The sequence below is a fragment of the Delphinus delphis genome, chromosome 11 (genome assembly GCF_949987515.2).
Source record: "Delphinus delphis chromosome 11, mDelDel1.2, whole genome shotgun sequence".
In the NCBI taxonomy this organism is placed as follows: Eukaryota; Metazoa; Chordata; class Mammalia; order Artiodactyla; family Delphinidae; genus Delphinus; species Delphinus delphis.
The window spans coordinates 42,061,305-42,081,460 of NC_082693.1; the positions used below are offsets into that span (position 1 = coordinate 42,061,305).

Below are 20,156 nucleotides of genomic sequence, written 5' to 3' on the forward strand. Positions count from 1 at the left end.
CGGAGTTGGAGTCATGCCTTGTTTCCAGGAAGGTCAAAGCCTCAGGTCTCCCAGGGGCACACCTGTGCTTCTTGGGGCATCCCAGGCCCAAGCCAGGCCCATGGGACACACACGATCCCCCTCCCTGGCCCCATACTGGTCCACACGTGCCTGGTGAGCAAGTGCCCTGGGCCGCCCCCTCCTCCAGCCCTGTCCCTGGTCCCCTGTACTGGAAAGGATTCCCCTGTCCCGGCCGTACTGATAAATATGGAAACTCCATCTTTATTGGCTGTATAAACATCTCTGGTCTGTACATACATTTCATACATCATAGTGCAGGGCCTGAAGGGAGGGCCGAAGGGGAGGCCCCAGCAGCACAACACCTCACCCCTTTTCTCCAAGCCCTGCCCACTCTGCCCAAACCAAGGCCTCTCCCTCCCAGAAGTCACTGAGGAGGGGACAGGGGTCAAGCAGCTAGGAGACCGGAGGGCTTGGTGCGGAGGACACGTTAAGCGCTAGAATCAAACACTGAAGCGAAACAGGCAACTGGCACAGGCAGCAAGCAGGGGCGGGGGCAAGGCAGGGCAGGGGAGCGTGGGCCCCGTGCCCTCGGGCTCTCGCTAGGGCTCTGGGGTCCCGCCCCCACCACGTGGGAGAGACAGGCTCTGGAGTCTCCGCCTGCCTCCCCAGGAACGAGAGACGGGTGCCAGAGGTGAGCCAAGGAGGGCAAGGGGGAGACAGGAGCAAAGGCCCCAGTCCCCCGATTTGATAGCCCCTCTCTCACCCCATCAAACACGTCATGGACACCATCTACGTGTGTACAGCTGGGGGAAGCCAGAGACTCGCATTCTCGGGGGGACTGTGGTGCCTGAGCAGGCAGTGAGGGAGGAAGCTGGCTCGCAGGGGAAAGAACGGAGACCCTCGAGTAGTCTTCTCGGGACACCAGTCAGTGGAAGGAGACAGAGAGCCCAAGAGAGCGCCCCCCCAGCCCAGCCCGGGGGGATGACAGCGGCAAGTGCTTCACACGACGAGGACAGGAAACAGGAAAGAGGATGAGAAGAGGAGCCCTGCGGTAAACAGAGGACGGGGTGTCCTGCTCCACCCTTGCCAAGCCTCATGCCCAACAGCAGCTGAGACGGGCGCTCACTCCTCTCCCCTCACACGGGCCAGGGTGGGAGGGGCACGCGGGAGCCCACGGCCAAAGCCAGTGGGCCCCACCCATGAAGCAACACCATCCTTTGGGCTGGTTCCTGTCCAGCCAGGAACTCTCGCCCAGGGACTAACAACAGGGGCAGCACCAGGTCAGAAACATGGGCACAGAGGAGCCTGGCAGGGGCCTGATCCGGTAGGGCAGAGGGACAACACACCCCCTGGGGCCTGCTGGGTAAGCAAATCCTCGGGGCGTCAGGAACGGGGTACCTGGCTCTGCAAAGGGCGAGGAGAGGGAGAAGGGGCAGGTCCAGGGGAGAAGGCCTAGCCACTCAAGGGGTGCAGATCCACTTTGACTTTCTCCCCACAGCTCAGCATCCCAATTGTGGGGAAGAAGCCCCCAGAAGGTACGACAGCATCCTTCTTCCCAATGATCTTGCCATTCCGAGTGAAGAAAACCTGGGGGTGGAAGAGAAAAGTGGGATAGGCAGGCTCTAGCCTCTCCTCTGAGGATGCTGGAGCTACGCAGGCCTGAGCCGCGTCACTCCCAGCTCGCACCACCGTTGGCGAGAGACAGAGGACGATGCAGGAGGTGACCACGAGAGGGCGTCCCGAGGCCGGAAACCGGCCTCCCAGCCAGTCTCCCCACTCAGCAGCCCCACGCCCACAGCAGCCAGGGCTTCCCCTCTCCCCTCCCTGGGCTCTGCTTTTTGTACTAACACCAGACCTCACGGAGGCCCAAGACCCCTAGTCCAACCCCAGACACACCCCACTCACCACCACCTTCTTGCCCTCGTGCTCCTGTTCTATCTCTTCCCCATCATCTTCCTCTTCCTCTTCCTCCTCTTCTTCTTCCCCTTCCTGGTGCAGGTACATGACGTTCCGGACATTCCGGACAGCTCGGGCGGTCGGGGACAGGATCACTGTGTCACAGCTGTCATCACTGTCACCTGGGGGCCAGGAAACCTGAGCTCCTGTAGTACTGCCCCCACCTTCTGCCCGACCAGCCTGGTTGGCCATGGTCACCCCACTCACCCTCACTGTCCAAGATGTAGTCCCGGGGGAACATGATTCCACAGCCCATGATGTCCCCTTTGTAACAGCGTGGCCCAAAGGGGTCCCCCACACCACTGCCATGGAAGATCTTCCCGTCATCTGTCGGAGGGAGGGGAGAGGACACACACCTGAGGGAGGGGCCGACACCCTACAGCCCCTAGAGCGGCCCCTGCTTAAAGCTGAAGTGTCCCTCCCTCCCTCGCTGGCCCTGAGGAAGGGAGGAGAGAGAATGAGGGCACCAGATTAAAGAGAGACACACATCTGTCCCCTCAAGGGGCTAAGGGAGAAACTCCCTTGGGAGCTGGTCAGAGAGCGGGGGCCCTCGGGAGGGGAGGGAGAGGCGGGACCAGGAACTCACAGCCCCTCCTTTCTAAAGGAAGCCCTAAAGGAAATCAAGCCGATCAAAAAAAAAAGAAAATGCAGAATCTGCAGGAAGAGTGCAGAGGGAGCCAACTCAGAGGCCTGGAATGTCCAGTTTGGGCCCAGATCCCCCACCCCTGTTCTGCTCCCCTGGCTTTTTGGGCTGGGAGGAAAAACACAGATGAAGACAAAGCGCTAGCAGCTTGGGAGGGGAAGAGCAGAGAGCGGCAGGGGAAAGTCTCTCGGGCCAGATGCTGAAGGCGAGGCCCCTAGTGTGGGGTCAGGGAAATGGATGTCCCTGTGCCCCTATACCCCACCCCACCCCCAGCTTCCCCAGGGCAGCCCCTCACGCACCTGCATGGTAAGCCACAGACCCTCTGCTCCAGCCAGGGTGCCTGTTCTTGGGATAATCCTACACCAAGACAAGAAAAGAAAGCTGTGGTACCTCGCACAGGAAAGAGGATGCGAGAGTGGCTTACGAACCACTTCTGAAACAAGCTACGACCCAGATGGCTGCTCCCACCCCGGCAACCTCACCCCTTCAGGCACTGGAGGTCGCAGGGGAAGGTGGGAAGGTGCTTGGCTTTCCCAGCCAGGGCTGCAGGCTGCCCCCCACCCCACATCCAGGCCTTGGTGCGTGTGGTGCGCTCACGACCCTCTCTCAGCTCCGAGGTGACTTGGGGTCTGTGCCCTCACACAGCAGGCACATACGGCCTGTTCTGTCTCGGGTTAGACCTCCCTCTGCAGCCCAGCCCCTTGATCTCCCCAAGAGCTCCGGGCCCCGGCCCAACAGCCCCAGAGCTGAGCAGCTCCACAGGCCAAAAGCCAGCACTGGCGCCCACCTTCCGGGCCAGCCCCAAGGCGATGTAGCATTTCTCTCCAGGGTCCACGATCTCCACTTCGAAGTAGTGGCTACGGGTGCTCAGCGGGTGCCGGGCCTGGGCCAGCCCCACGTCCACGATGCTCTTGCCCTTGCCCAGGTACTCCAGTAGCTATGGGGGAAGAACCAGGGGTGGGGGGCAGGCTAGCACCCCACCCCTGGAAACCTGGTTCCAGGGCCATCTGGGGACCAGTTTTCCTGGGTCTCACAGAAAGCCCTGGCCGAAAGGGAAGGGATCCTGGAGGCACAAAGTGGGCCTCAGGGTTCCAGGCAGGCATGGGAGAACAGGGATGGGGGCAGGGGCGTGGAGGTGGCAGCACAAGCAAGAGGGCTGAGCCCCTGCTAAAGGCTGCGCCCACCTGCCTACCGAGCCAAAAACCCTCTCCTTGCTGTGGGGACCCGGCGAGAGCAGCACAGCGATCCAGATGGCCGAGTGCCAGGACCACACAGGGGTCTGTACACTCTGCCATCACTTCCCTCAATCACCCTTCCAGGAAAGGGCCACCCGGGGGCTCTGAACACAGAGAAGAGGAGAAGCAAAGGCTAGGCTGAGAGGAAGCCTGATGGCTTTCTCAGGGTGCCTCGGGCGGATAGGGAGGATGCAGAGGTTAGGGGCCAACTCCAGACGTCTGGGGGAGGGGAGACGAGCCCAGAAGCCAGTTCTGCCTGGGATGGGACTGATATAATTTCTCAAGGTCTTTGTTTTACTTGGCTTTGAACAGAGCTGTTTGTAGCGGGGTCGAGGGGAGCCAGGGAACCGAGGACAACCAGCTCTTCTCCTTCATTTAATGCGAGGGAGGGGAGCAGGCAGAGAGAAGCTAGAAAGGCAGGCGTTCCTGCCCCCAGCCCCTCACGGCTCTTTCAAGCTGGAGCAGGGGTGTGGAGGGGAGTTGACTGATGGGCTCTTGGGGCTCTTCGGCCCCACAGTGATCCTGCCTGGGCATGATGGGGCGGCAACCCCCGATCTGGGAGGATTTATTTATCAGTTGTCATGGTGATAGTAGGGCTGTGACTCAACCCCATCCCCTCTTTCCCCCACCCTCAGCATCACCTGGGATTCCTTAATCCCTTTTTAATTAACCAAACTGCCCCTCAAGACTTTCTTCTACCCTCCCACCCCTCCGGCCCTGAAGAAAATTCACTCCCTGAGGATCTCCTCCACTTATCCCTGGCAAGCCTCGGGACACTGGCCTCTCACCCCACAAAGAACTCCTGCCTGAACAGGAAAGGCATCACACTCGCCTGCACCAGTGCCGAAGCCTCCATGTGTCTTCAGCAGAGGCAGGCGCTGCATCCTCAGCAACCCCTTCAGGGAGGCAAGAGAGGGACTCGGCCCCCTTCTCAGCCCTGGATCCCCGAAGCCCTGTCACCTCAAGCCCATTCTCCCCTCCTCCCCAGAGAACTGGAGGCGGGGGACAGGGGGCACCAGGAGAAAGGCCAGAGGTGTACAGGAGGCCACCTAAACTTTCTTCTCTCCTTCCTGCAGCCAGGACCATACATGTTTCGGGCTACACTGGCTCTGTGATATTCATTCTCCTAGCCCAAGTCTCCATTGTCTCACACTGCTTTCTTCCATCAGAAAGGGGTCCCCTGCAGGTGGTCTTCTGATTTACTGGGTATTATGAAGGCCCACACTGTTTACATTCTATTTCTGGTCCTCTGTATGTTCTCGGCGTGGCCTGGGTTCCTCCTCTGCATCTCTCCCCACAGGGCCCGGAGGGATGTGGTATGATGCACATTAACTAACATAGACTCCACCCAATCCGAGCAGCCCCCAGCCCAACCTCTCCACCCTGCATTGCAGAACTGGGTGGGGGATCCCACAGCTGCCCTTGACCCACTCCATCCAACTGGCCTCTGCATAGGAAACACAGTGTTCTCCACTTCCAGAGCCAAGAGACAGCAGACCCAGATCCTGATCCTTGGGAAAAACCCGCCCAACCATTCCCTCTGCCTCAGCCCAGAGGAGGGCAGGCTGCCGGTTTGTCTGTGGATAGGGTGGGGATGGTTCCTTAAGCTAAAAGGCCAGGAGGATGAAACACACTAACGTGGGACTCTAAAGCCCACTCCCCAGCCCGCAGAGCAGCTCAGACAGGCTGCTGAATGCCTGGAAGACTAGGGCCATGCACAAGCCACCTCTTCAAGAGAGGAACCACCCACCCCTTAGGGTGTAAGCCCCTGGATTCATCTGTTCCTCTGCATCCACTCTCCTGCCCCTGGGCAAAGTCCTCCCAAGCCCTGGGAGCCTTCTCAGAGCACTCAGAGGAGCAGGTAGGGGAGAGTCTGGCCTCCCTGATAGATCCTTGCTTGAGTGCACTCCTCCCCTCCTTAGACTAGGGCTGGTAGAAACCTAGAGAAGATGAGAGGTTTAGCACCTAGAGTCTGAGTTGCTAGAATCTTGATGCTGGTCCCTCAATCTGTGCCTCAGGTGCCTCTTAGTTTCTACATTTTTTTGGCCATGCCACAGGGCTTGCGGGATCTGAGTTCCCGACTGGGGATCGAACCCGTGCCCCCTGCAGTGGAAGCATGGAGATCTAACCACTGGACCACCAGGAAATTCCCAAGATACTTCTTAGTTTGAAAGAGAATCAAACAGACCTGGGTTCAAATCCTAGCTCCTATTACTTACTAGTCACTAAACTCAAGCAAGTGACTCTCACTTCTTTAAGCCTCAGATACTTCATCAGTAAAATAGGGGTACCACTACCCGCATCTCCAAATATGGGTACGATGAAGTGAAGTGAGTGTCAAGGGCTTAGCCTGGAGCCTGACCCCCGGTAGGTGATAAATGCACACGTCAGCCTTTCCCTGACTCAGGAAATGGGAGTGATACTGGAATATCCCAAAGTTCCCATGCTCCCTAAACATTAACAGTCTACAACAGACTGGAACTGCCAGTCACAGAGAAGGAAAGGTTCTCTCACCTCAGCCCTTACCCCCAACTAGAATGCTCCCTTGGGCTCCCAGGACACTCCTCAGATGACTCCATCCCAAGGGGCCAACTGTCTTCCTCCCAGTATTTCTCCTCAAACAATACCCCCAATCAACAGGCATGCTCCTTTACATCTTTGGTGGGGGTGGGGAACTCTTTCCTTAAGGCTCCCAAGACCCCCTCCCCACCCCACCTCCCTCCACACACAACGGAAGCCTTGAGAGGCCAAACAGGTCAACTCCACAGAGCGGAGCTGCAGACCAGAGTGCAGAGAGCCTCCTGCACCCCGCCCCCTCCCTCATACCAGTAGCCCTTCTCAGCCTCCTCTCCTGCTGCGACCCGCCCTCCTCCTCTTGCTAGCAGAGACCCTAATCCCTCTTGACAGCAGCAAGGGAGGACTCAGTGCCCGGAGGGCCTAGAAGCAACTGAAACACGAACCAAGAACATGCTCCCCACCGGCCAGCTCAGGCCCCAACACGGTCTCCTCCTGGGTTGGGCCCGGGGAGGACCCCTGAGAGGGTGGGGCCTCATTCACCCCACTTTGTGTACCAAGGCTGTTGCCCCGTCACTAAGGAGTTGTTAGAGGAGCTATGAACAGAAATGAGAAACAAAGACAGAACGAGTCTAATCCCCCAGCCCTACCTACTGCCCCCCCCTTGACACATTACCTCACTGTGCAAGGCCTGGGGACAGGAATGAGGGGTAGCACCCCATGCCTGAGCAAATGCAACAGCAATTCTTCAGCATCCCCGAGCTCAGGGAAGGGGGCGCTCTTTAGGAGGGGAAAGTGAGGCCACAGGAAGCAGGGAACGACTTCCCTCTGGAAAGAGCCGGTCTGTCTATATACAGATCCTCAGATCAAACAAACACAACTAAATATTAACAACTCTCGAATCTAGATAGTGGGGATACAGTGGGTGTTCACTGTGCTATTTTTTCAACTTTCCTGTATGTTTGAAACTTTTCATAATGAATTGCTGGAGGGAAAAAAAGGGTCAGGAGTTGAATTCACTCTTCTGTATGGGAAGAACCAGTGAGAAGGGAGAAAAGAGGATAATTGAGACTACAAAACTGGGAGAAAGGGCTATAGGAGTAAAAGAATTCCAAGCTAGCCAAGTAAACTCACCTGGGAGGCCCCTGGCTAAGCCACTAGATGGGAGAAATCCCCAGGGACATGGGAGTTTAAGCCCAGGAACTCTGGATTCACCTTATGAGAAGCGAGTAGGAGAGATTGGCTACAGAAGAGTGGGCCCGGGCAGAAGGCAGCAGCATATATCAGACAGTGGAAGAAGCTGGGGTAGGGGTCAAGGAATGAATATCTGGGCTTAGTTCTGCTGCTAATTCGCTGTTTGACATTTGATCAAGTCTCTTCACTTTTCTCTGGGACTGCTTTCTCAGAAGTACAAGAGGATATATGGGAATGTCGGGCAGTCACGACAACTGGGGCGCAGGGGGTGGGGGTGGGGTCGGAGCTACCAGCATCCTGGGTCTGGGAACCAGGGATGCTAAATGGCTTGCACATCAAGGAACTGTCTCACCTCAGATGCCCACAGTCTCTGCACTGAGAAACCTGGACAGGATGGCATCAAAGCCTCCTCCAGACCTTTATGGTTCTATGGGGTGTCCTCCTGGGAACATCACCTGGGGCAGGAGACAGGCTGCAACAACAGCAGAGGTCTGAGGTCTCAGGGAAGGGCTCCCCACAGAGGGGGACGTAAAAACAGGAAGGGCAGAGAGGAGAAGCAGCTGTGCTGGACATCTTTAGAAATAGGAGGCACAGGCACAGCCTAATGACCTCTCCCAGGCTCCTCCAGGCTGACACCACTCTGACTGCTGGATCGGAAATACAGTGGATGGTCAGAGGGACAAAAAGGATGAGGCAAGAAGGTCAGGAGGCAAGAGTGGATGGGGGGCCGAGGGGCTGGCAGAAACTGGGTAAGTCACCCTCATTTGAAAGATGAGGTAGTTGGCAAGACTAGAAGAGAAGCCTGCGTCCCTCAGGAGGCTCATGCCCACGGCTGGCCCAGAGAAGCAAGTGCGCAGGGAGCAGTGTGCCTACCCTGGCAGCTGTCCCCAGCTGGGGTGCGGGTTTGACAGAAGAGCTACACTGAACAGCTTAAGTCAAGAAAGAAAAAAATCCTTAAATGTGTGGCCTGAGGGCACTGGGGGAAGGGCAGGGAGGAAGGAAGGCTATTTATAAATGTCTACAGGATTCCGCATCAGTTAGAAAAGACTGCCTGGGAGGAGCAGGGAGCAGAGTGGGGACAAGTCCAGGCAGGGAAAGGGTGCCAGGAAACAACTCTTGAGGAGAGGTCAAGGATGAGAGCTGGAGCCTCGCCCTGGCTCAGCCCCAAGCTCAACTCTGCAGATGCCAAAATGATGGTGGAAGGGGAAAGGAAAGGAGGCATGAAGGTCAGGGAGTGGGCATCTGAGGCCCCCTGGACCCTAGTGCCAGAAGGGGGTGCAGAGTGCCCGAAGCTGCAGGAGGCCACACTTTCTGCCATTTTCCTTGTGTTTGACTCACCTTGAACTCCAGAGTGGAGAGCCTTACTCATAATCCACCCACTCCCCCCACCCCCACCCCGCCGCTTCTGTTTTGCTATCAAAGGCTGAGTTGAAAACAGCCTGGGTTGGGGTGAGAATGCCAGAGGGTGGAGGAAAAGGTTGAGCGGGGAAGGAGGGAAGGAGCGAGAGGGCCGCAGAGGGACAATTCGAAGTGGAAGGCCCGAGCAGCCCACTAGAGGTCAGGGCCAGACCCCTAAGTCAGCATCCATTCACTCCCAAACCAGCAAGAGGCACAGAGGGTAGATATGAAGAATTTCCCTCTCTCAAGGTCCATACACTTCCCAAGAAAGTTTAAAATCTAGGCAGGGGACTAAAGCAGGTATGGTGAGGTGTATAAAAAGGCCAGCTTTGGAGGATCAAGGACTCTCACTGAATCATTATCTGCCTCTCTTCTCATCCTCTATAAAATGTAGGAAGGCAGAAGAGACTGTCATTGATGCTTACTCGAAAAAGAACTCAAAGAACCTTCCCCAGCATGAGTGGGATTTGTGACCACACCTGCTCCACAATGCAGAGAATGGAAAACTGTGCTAGCTGGGCTGGGATCAAGCCAAAAGGGTGTTCCAGGCATCCGGCCTCCAAGTCAGCCCAGCCTCTCAAAGGCAGGCGTGCAGGGCAGCAGCGTGCATGGGGTGGGGGGTGGGGGGCCTGAAGGAACCAAAGAAGGCAAAGGAGAGCTACTGGCTACTGCTCGTTCCTAGGGTTAAGCAACTAGGCTGAGCTCTCAAACAAAGGGAAGGCAGGAAAGAGGACCACCGCTAAGGAGAACACAGATCTGGACTCAAGAATCATGTCAGGACGCCAGGCTCTCCTGACAAAATTCCCACTTTCCAAAACGCTACAAAAGACCCTGTCTTGGGACTTCCCTGGTGGCGCAGTGGTTGAGAATCCGCCTGCCAATGCAGGGGACATGGGTTCGAGCCCTGGCCCGGGAAGATACCACATGCCACGGAGCAACTAAGCCCGTGCGCTGCAACTACTGAGCCTACACTCTAGAGCTCACGAGCCACAACTACTGAGCCCGTGTGCCGCAACTACTGAAGCCCTCGCACCTAGAGCCCGTGCTCCGCAACAAGAGAGGCCACCGCAATAAGAAGCCTGTGCACCGCAATGAAGAGTAGCCCCCGCTCGCCGCAACTAGAGAAAGCCCGCACGCCACAACGAAGACCCAATACAGGCAAAAATAAATAAATAAATAAAGTAATTTTTAAAAAGACCATGTCTTCACTCCCTATTCTAAGCAATCCTGACATGCTTCTGTGGACCCCGGGACTCTGCCCAGCCCTACCCTTCCCCTTACTTACAGTTCCGCAGACTCTGACGTCGTGCAGCCGGCCCCACTCGTCCTCGTAACTGTCCACCATCATGACACTGTCGTCCTCGCGGCCCAGCTCAGCGTTCAGGTGCAACCGCACCTCCTCACCCAGGGAGTGCATGCCCACTGCTGGGAACAGCCCATCGGGGGACATGGGCATGATGGTGGAGCCCACCTGCAGCGGAGGGAGGGGAAGGAAGGGAGGGAGCTGCCGCCTGGCTCACCTTTCCACAGCTCATCTAATTCTCACAAGGGGACTTCTGAGATGATGCAACCAGTCATCATCACACACGCTGACAGGTAGCAAAACAGAGGTACAGAGAAGCATAAAAAGCTGCTGAGTACTCCTAGCTGAGCAAGGTACCCACGGAGCTAAAAGGCAAACACAAGTCTCTTGTCACCCCCCCCCCGCCCCCCGCAAACACTTTAGGTACGTGTGAGTGTGGACTGGAGCAGGAAAGTGCTGAGCATAGGTGCTTAAGGAAGGAAGACCACTAGGCTGGCCGGCGGAGGCCTGAGAAGGCAATTTCTCAAGGTGGGAGATGGGGCTGGGGAGAAGAAGAAAGAGAGCTGGGGTCTCTCCTATTTGCTCTTATCCCATCCCTTCACCATCACTAGTCTCTCTCTGAAGAGGGAAGGAAAGGAGAAGTGAAATAAGGAACACGAAACACAGAAAGGACATATCCCCAAAAGCATTCAAGTCAAAAATCCCAAGAGGACCTCCAGCTTATGCAGCCAGGTCATAACCTCCCCATCTTTTTTTCTGCTCAAAACCTTCCCCCATATCACCAGTTCTGTCCCCCACAGTTTCTGCCCCTCCTCCGCTGCACAAACCTGCCCCTCTGCGTCCATCACCTGGGGAATGTCCCAGCTTCCCCTGGGTGTGGGGAGCATCTTCTCCTACATGCAGGAGACCCCAGGAGAATCTGAGGCTGAACTGAAGAAGATGGGAAAAAAGCCCGTGGGGCCCTGAGCAAGCCCCAACTAGCAGACTCTTTCTTATTACTCACACAAATCCCTGGACAGCTTCAAGCCGTTTAAATCCCACTCAGGATGTCCCACTTACCCGCTTCCCATTTTTGGTGAAGAAGATCTGGGCAGTCTGCACATCAAAGGACACTGGCTCAATGCCACAGCCAATCCGGTCCCCGGAGTTGCACTTTGACCCAAACTGGCGGCCCTTGGCCCGGCCATTGTACAGCCTGTGGACAGAGCAGCACAGACACAGGACCCGAACCCGGCTTCCCAACCTCTCCCCAGTGCTCCTGCTTCCATCACTCCGCAACGGCATCGACCTATGTTCTCGGGGGAGCTCCACCCTCCCCTTTAAGTCTGCAAACCTCCAAGGGTAGCCAACAGGCCACCTTCCTGTCCCTATCAGAAAGGTCTATGAAAATACCCCAAGACCAGTGAAGGAATAGCCAAAGCCACCCTGAGGTAGTCCATTATATCCAAGATTCCCAAATCCGTAGGAAAGGGGTCGGGTTCCACAAAAGGCAACTCACTTGCCATCATCAGCATGGTAGGCTACAGAGTCAGGCAACCAGCCAGGCTGGTGATCCAAGCTGTAGTACTGAGGGACCAGTCCCACAGCAATGGTACCCCGGACCCCGCTGTCCACAATAGACACCTGGAGGGAGGAGAGCAGGGCACAGTTAGCAAGGAGGGGAGTTAGACATCAAAGGGGGCTGAGGCTCAAAGAGCAAAAGACAGGGGAATCAGAGAAAAAGTCAGGGCACTCAGAGGGAGAACTGGGGAAAGTGGGGGCCCACGTTACCACAATTACTTAGAAAACAATTTCCAAGCTATGGAAAAAGATGGGAGATGGAGTAGATGCTGGGCCTGGGTTAGAGGGTGGGAAAGGACATGGGTCAAAGTCTACCTAGGTGAAGCGCAGGAGAGCAGAAGGGACAGGGTGAAAGGACTTTAGGGTGTCTCTCAGATTAGGCACCATGCTATCCTGGGCCCTTTTCCCAGCCAACAGGATAATCCTGATGGAAAATGTAAAGGACCAGTCAAGAACCCAGTAAAAGAGCGCCTTGGAGCTTAAACATCTCACCCCCTGCTCTGCCCACCCCCTGCCTTGATCACCTCAAAATAATTGCTGTCCTTTGTCAGGGGTCGAGAAGCCACGTAGCAGCCAACTTCACCAGAGTTTCCATGGTAACTGAAGGAGGAATGAAGGGGAAGTTCCATTAGCAGCCTAGTCCAGGGGTTGGGGGGAGGGCCTCAGCATCCCCAACCCCCACCCTGTGAGGGCCAGCACAGAAGAGAATCCATCAGGCCATACTTCAGGACATCTGCACAAACACCATAACAAGATACTTGAGGTCACCCACCCCACCCGCCACCTCCAGCCAGGGCCCAGCCCACACCAGACCAATGCAAGCCTGGCTTCTTCACTGCCGGTGGGGAAGAGAAGGCGGAGCCTCCCTCAGTTGCCTATTAGGGGTCTCACAACCCTGTCTAACCTCAGTCCCTCATGCTGCAGCTTCGGCCCTTTTCCTCTGGCTCTGTCCTCGGTGGAGCTGGAGAACGGCTGGTCTCTATCCTCGGGACCAAAGCCCTTTGCAGATTGGAAGACAGTTACTCAGTCCCCACTCCTCAGCTTTCTTGTCTCCAGGCTAGATAGCACTACTTCCTCCCCCGCTTCCAGTGACAACTTTGTGAGAGAATTAGACTCGGATGGAGTCAAGGGAAGGGTTCAAGGCAGAAAATAGAGCGACAACAAACACAAACACACAAACCAAAGGGTTGGAAGGCAGTAAGCAGGATGCACTACAGGACTGTCCTTCACAAAACAGGAAATCCACTGCCTTTGAAATGGCCATTCTTCACCGATCCCAACTACAGAGATGCAGGCAGGAGAGCCCGGCATCGCACCGACTCACTGGAGTCCTTTCAACAAGGCAGCTGGGCAATTCCGGAGACCCCAGCAGCCTCCATCTCTGACATGACTGCTTCCAACGCAGACCAGGACAGAGGTACCCACAGACACAGGCAGAGGGGGGTGCGGGGTGAAGAAGCATATGCTACTCCATTCGGAAAGGCCGCCAGGGTTTACAGCATACCCCTCGCTGTGCAATGCAGACAGTCCTCTGCCTTTGCAAAAGCCCCTTTTCGTCTCTAAGATCTGGCACAGAAAGGAAAATGTGGACGCACTCCCCGAAACTCACCTCAGAGTGTCTCCATCTACAAGAATGTGCTTGAATCTCTCCTGATATCGGAAAGCCCGGACCTCTCGAATCTCCCGGATCCGCCGGCGCCAATTCAGAAACCGGTAGTGCAGGTTGAGGTCATCCATCTTGTTCATGAGAACAAACCTGCCAGGGGGAAAAGGAGATTGAGGAGGAAGAAGCAAGGCGCTGAGCAAAGTACCTCAGCCTGTTCCACCCAGAATGCGGAGAGGACACTGGACTTGAAGCCAGTTGCTCAGATTGACCTCAACAGTCCCCACCCTCATCCTTTCATTCAGCAAACATTTACTGAGCTCCCACTATGTGCTCCTACTGTCCTAGGTGCTAGGGATACAGCTGTGAACAAGATGGATGGGATGTCTGTTCTCATAGCACTTCCATTCTATTGGGGGAGGCATGACAGCAATAAACAGACACGACAACGTTAGACAGTGGAGGAAAAAGCAGAGTGCTCTGATAAAGAATAATGGGGTGAACTCTATGAGATGAAAAGGTGACAGGCACGTAACAAGCCCAAGAAAGAGCATCCCAGGCAGAAGGGACAGCCAGGACACAGGTCCCGAGGGGCAAGGCAGTTGGCATGGTAGGAAAATAGAAAGGCCAGGTGGCTAGTGTGTAGGGAATGGGAGGGAGGGAGAATGTACCAGAAGAGGATGGAAGGAAGGTAGGGGCCAGATCAACGCCCTACAGACCATGTTAAGGAGTGTGAATTTTATTTCAAGTGTGATGGGAAAGCTCTGGAGGGTTTTATGCAAGAAAATTATATGATTTTAAGGTTTATCAGATCGTAAAGCTCATTCAGGCGGTTGGTTGGAGACTAAACTGATCCCATAAGAGGCAAGAACAGAAGTGGCAAACAATTAATTAGGAGGCTGCTGCAGCTGTTCCAATGAGAGATGGCATCCCCAAAGATGGTAGCAGTGAAGATGGAGTGGAGTAGGATGACCCAGGTATTTAAACCACTAACAGTGCTAACATATGAATGAATGAATGAATGAATGGACGAATTTTTCCCAAAGCGACAAAAAGGGGAGGTACTTTCTCTTCCCATCCCCCAAACCCTTGGACAAGGGTTCCACCCAGGCCTGACTGTGCCTTGCACACAGCAGGGGCTTAGGAAGCCTCGGCTAGGCTGAATTCAATCCCAATGCGCATATTACACGCTCCTGCAGTAGCTACAAGCCACCGCGTGACCAAAAGGGTAGGCAGCTGTGGGGCAGCCCTAGAATTGGCCTCCTTGGCACTCGGCCAGGGGGCTCGACCCCAGGTCGATGTTGGCGCCCAACCTAGGGGCATCTGCTTGCCTAGAACCCCACAGCCTTGGCGCCGCCGATACGCGGCCGCACCGGGCCCCGCCTCCACCCCGGGCACAGCCCGATCACTCAGACGAGACCCGGGGGAAAGGGGCCCTAGCCCGTCAGTGTGACTACGCCCAGCCTCCCCAGGCCCTGCACTGGGCCAAGGAGGGTCCCCAGGGAGGAAGACCAGTGACCAGAGCGCAAGACCCCGCCCCTGACTCCGAAGCCTCCTCCCAGGACCCCAGCCTCCCGCCTCAGGCTCCGTGGAGACCGACCCGAGGCCTCGGGGACCCCGCCCCCGATCCCCGCCTACCGGGGCCGCCGCGTCCTCCTCATCCATAGGCCTCTGAGCTCCGCTCACTAGCTCTTCGGCCGCCGCCACCACACACATCCGGGTCCCCGCCCTTCCAACGGTCCCCGAGACCCGCCCCTTTCCACCCACCCCGGCCAATCTGCAGCGGCTGAGGACAACAGGCACCTGCAGAAGCCAATCGAAGGACGCAGGCCGGGTCGGGCGCGGCCCGGTGAACCCGGTACCTAGTGCCGGGTAAGGGGCTACTAAATACGGGTGTGGAGAGGGTGGGAGGCGGCGACGTGGCAGCGTGGACGCCACACTGGGCGCCCTGGGCGCTGACTGGCCGGTCAAGGGGCGGCTCCCTCCGGGCGGGGTGGGCGGGGAAGGTCGCTGCGCACCCACGAATACTGCGACTGTTGCCTCAGCGCTCGTTCAGTGTTAGTCGTGAGGCTAAGAGCTTTGAAGGAATGTCCTTTTAATCCGTTCAACAACCTTATGAAATGAGTCTTATTAAATCCTTTTTGTAGATGCAGAGCCTGAGGCTGGCCTCCACAGTTCGTGCGCCTGTTAACATATACTTTGTATTCTCCCGAGCTCCATTTCATGTTACCTTTCCTTCATTCTAGGCAGGGCATTCCCTTCCTGGAGGAGAGAACTTCGGATGCAAAAAGCAGTGGCATGAAACGGCACGCTGTTCAGGAACAGAGGGGTTGGTGTAACTTAAGGAAAGTTAGGCTGGGGCCATAATGTGAAGGGAAGAAAGATACTGACATTTATTGAGCACCTACTAAAGGGTGATTATTGCCGTTCTGGGGAGGACTTCCCCGGTTCCTCCCATCACCGAATTTCTCTATTCCAGATAGGAAGGTTTTCCCTCCTCTGTATTCTTTTTTTTTTTTTAACAAATTTATTTGTTTAGTTTTGGCCGCATTGGGTCTTTGTTGCTGTGCGTGGGCTTTCTCTAGTTGTGGCGAGCGGGGGCTACTCTTTTGTTGCGGTGCGCTGGCTTCTCACTGCGGTGGCTTTTCTTTGTTGCGGAGCACGGGCTCTAGGCATGCAGGTTTCGGTAGTTGTGGCACGTGGGCTCAGTAGTTGTGGCTTGCAGGCTCTAGAGCGCAGGCTCAGTAGTTGTGGCTCACGGGCTTAGTTGCTCCGCGGCACGTGGGATCTTCCTGGACCAGGGCTCGAACCCGTGTCCCCTAGCATTGACAGGCGGATTCTTAACCACTGCGCCACCAGGGAAGTCCTCCTCTGTATTCTTATACCATGTCGTTTGCACCTCATTTGTAGCACTTATTACAGTCTTACTTTTATTATTAAAGTAACTTCTGTTTGTAGATCTGTCTCTGCTGGACTGTGAGCTCCTTCAGACCCCTGAGAGCTATCCTATTCTTATCATAAATAGGTGCTGTACAAATGTTGAATGAAATGGAAGCCATCCTCTCCCATACTATAAACAGTGGCCACTTGGCATAATGGAGATAAGGTGTCAGAAATAGGTGTAGACCAGACATTAGGAAATCTGGATTAGAACCCCAGATCTGTGACTGACATTTACTTGTCATGTTTCCTTAGGCTCCTTAATCTGGGACAGTTATTCAGTCTTTCCTGAAGAGTAGATGCCAATTATCTTGTTTAATATCCCTCAGTTTCATTTTAGCTGATATTTACTCATTATTAGATTGAGGTTATGCATTACCAGCTTTATCCAGATCTGTGATTAATTTTGAGTTAATTTTTTTCTTTTTTTTTTTGCATATGGACGTCCAGTTTCTCCAGCAGCATTTGTTAAAAAGAATATCCTTTCTCTACTGAATTCCTTTGCACCTTTGTCAAACATCTATTGAACAAGTAAAAAAGAAAAAAAAAGTGTTTAAAGAAAAGGAAAAAAATTAATTTACTGTATTTTTGTGGGTCTATTTCTAGGCTCTCTACTCTGTTCCACTGATCTGTTTTTCTATCTTTATGTTTTGATTACTATACCTTTATAATGAGCCTTGAAATCAGGTAGTATAAGTCCTTCAATTTTGTACTTTTTAAAAGTTGGTTTGAGTTATTCCAGATCCTTTGCTTTTCTATATGAGACAATCAGCTTGACAATTTCTACAAAAAAGGCTTCTGGGATTTTAATTGGGATTACGTTGAATCTGTTGATCAATTTTGGGAGAACTGATGTTTTAACAATATGGAGTCTTCCAATCCATGAGGATTGCACTGAAGTCTCTTACTCTAATCCAGTACCACAGGGTTCATTCTAGCCTTCCTCCCTACTTCTCTCTGACAGTGAGAAACCCAATATCCATTACTTATTTGCTCAACCCCAGTACATATTAAGCAGTTGCAAAAATTTTAACCCATGAGAAACAAATTTATCAACTAGAGTACAGTGTTTATGTAGAGTGTAGAGTATGCCATTACATTTATCTTTAGCCTTACAGTTTCCAGTCATAACACTGTTTTCCAAATTACTTAAGTCAGCACGTTTTTTTTTTCTCATCCCCTCAGTGTGTTTTTGTCATACATATATAATACATTTAGATTCACCTGTTACAGTCTGCATTCTATCCTGGAATACCCTCCCATCCCGATTGGTTTTTTAGGTGTTTATTAAGTGTGTGTTGGATGGACAGATATTAATTCTAAGCTCCTTGGGAGCACAATTCCTCCCTATTTATGTCCATATAATGTAGTTACATCCACATAAATAAATGCTCTATCAATCTACTGAATATATTTTTATTCATGTAATTACCAAAAAAAGCAAAACTCAGACTCCCAGTTATTATTTCTTCTCCACTAATGATTCCCAATTCCCAACCATCTGGCTGACTCCAGCCCAGTCTAGAAAACTGCTCTGCTCCCTTCCCAGTTCTCCTTTCTCTGATATCATTGGGACACTGGGAATCTAGACAGAACAAATCATGCACACACATTCACACGCATGCCTCTTTCCCCTCATCTCTGTTACACAAAGAGGTGCTTTCCTATCTGAGATGCCCTCCTCCCTCTTCTCCTAAACTCTTTTTTTTTTTTTTGGCCTTGCCATGAGGCATGTGGGATCCTAGTTCCCCGACCAGGGATTGAACCCGGGGCCCTCAGCGACGATAGCACCAGGTCCTAACCACAGGACTGCCAGGGAAGTCCCCTAAACTACTTTAAAGCCCTATTCTCAGGACTTCCCTGGTGGCCCAGTGGTTAAGAATCTACCTGTCAATGCGGGGACACGGGTTCCATCCCTGGTCTGGGAAGATCCCACGTGCCCTGGTCCTGGAAGGTCCCACATGCTGCAGAGCAACTAAGCCCGTGTGCCACAACTACTGAGCCCATGCGCCACAACTAGTGAAGCCCGCATGCCTAGAGCCCATGCTCCGCAACAAGAGAAGCCACCGCAGTGAGAAGCCCTTGCACCACAACGAAGAGTAGCCCCTGCGCGCCGCAACTAGAGAAAGCCCGCACTAAGCAACAAAGACCCAACGCAGCCAAAAATATAAATAAATAAATAAAAATAAATTAAAAAAAATAAAGCCCTATTCTCCGGGAAACCCTCTTTGGTTTATCCTGGGGCCAGGTTTCCCTTTCTTATTGAACTCTGACCACACTCCGGCCTCTCAGTCTCTTTGGCCTTTACTTGGAGAACAAGGGGGAGAAATAGGAAAAGAGAGAGGAGGGGTTAAAGGAGTTGGAGAGCCACAAGACCCCCTGGGGTGGGTGGCCTGGGCTAGCTCAGAAGTAGAGGAGCCTCCAGAAGAGTTACAGTGCGCCCGCTTCACCTCTCAAGGCCCTCCCCCAGGACTGCCTTTGCTCCCACCCAAAACAACAACTTTTACCTGTATCAATTCCGAACTCCTTATATGAACTGAGAGCTGGGGTGTCCAGAGGTGAAGAAGATGTGGGGCTCCTGTTCTCAAAACACTCAGAATCTGAGACTTCCCTGGTGGCGCAGTGGTTAAGAAGCCGCCTGCCAGTGCAAGGGACATGGGTTCGATCCCTGGTCCGGGAAGATTCCACATGCCGTGGAACAGCTAAGCCCGTGCGCCACAACTACTGAGCCTGAGCTCTAGAGCCCATGCGCCTAGGGCCGGTGCTCTGCAACAAGAGAAGCCACCACAATGAGAAGCCCTTACATCGCAACAAAGAGTAGCCCCCGCTCGCCGCAACTAGAGAGAAAGCCCGTGCACAGCAACGAAGACCCAACGCAGCCATGAATTAATTAATTAATTAATTAAAAAAAACTCCAACACTCATAAGCTAACTGAAAAAATAAGACACAAGAAAAGATAAGCAAAAATTTAAGATAGCAACACAACAATGTGGATGAATTAAAAGAAAGGCAGACAGCTGGCTGAGCAGGTGGGGATGAGGTGGGAGAATTTGGTTGTGGTGAGAGGAATGGTGGGGAGAATTTCATCCTTATGAGCTAAAAATTTGGAGTTCAGGGGAAGAAATTACCTCTGGGCACCACACCTTCCCTTCCCCTAATCTCAGTTCAGACTCAGAGATGAGAAACTGCCAGGAGGTTTCGGGGAAGGTGATCCCACCAGATGGCTGAACCACAGTGTGCTTCCCGGGCCAACCGTCCACAGGGTCATGATTGGCATATGAGAGCATGGGTCCTTGCGGGGAGGGGGGCATGGAGTACCGCCAAAGGTCTTTGAGGAGGAGAGAGTCACAGGAGCAAGACCAACTGGGAGGCTGTGTGTGGGACAGATGGCAGAAACCAGAGGCTGGAGACCAGCGGAGGTTATCGCAACAGTTCCCATGAGACCCACACCAGACTTAGGCCATGTCATGATGTGGTCATTAAGCCTCCTCTCTGGTGCTTTCTGTCTGTGGACTGTGCCACTACTTGTCTTTCCTCAGACTCAAAGCTCAAAAGGATCCAGGCAGGCCCCCTCCTTTACCCCTGGTTGTCAAAAGGAAGTCAGCACCTGGGGGTGCTGTGGATTTGGAGGGATGGGCTAGGTGTGAGAGATGCCGAGCATAAGGGAGCAGCACGACAGAGTGTAACCTGCAAGAGGAGAAGGAAGTCCTGTCAAAGTTTATTTATAAAAAGCCTAAAGGGCTTCCCTGGTGGCGCAGTGGTTGAGAGTCCGTCTGCTGATGCAGAGGACGCGGGTTCGTGAAGATCCG

General features: G+C 54.0%; 1 protein-coding gene across 1 annotated transcript; it reads right to left on the reverse strand.

The window, feature by feature from the left end:
- Positions 1-89: 89 nt before the first annotated feature.
- Positions 90-15,139, reverse strand: SPRYD3 (SPRY domain containing 3). Its single transcript, XM_060024841.1, has 11 exons — positions 15,045-15,139; positions 13,413-13,559; positions 12,328-12,403; positions 11,742-11,866; positions 11,303-11,438; positions 10,226-10,411; positions 3,387-3,536; positions 2,899-2,956; positions 2,164-2,283; positions 1,906-2,078; positions 90-1,587 (listed from the first exon to the last, which is right to left on the reverse strand). The coding sequence occupies exons 1-11, from the start codon at positions 15,065-15,067 to the stop codon at positions 1,453-1,455; spliced, it is 1,329 nt and encodes a 442-aa protein (XP_059880824.1). The 5' UTR covers positions 15,068-15,139; the 3' UTR covers positions 90-1,452.
- Positions 15,140-20,156: the final 5,017 nt, after the last annotated feature.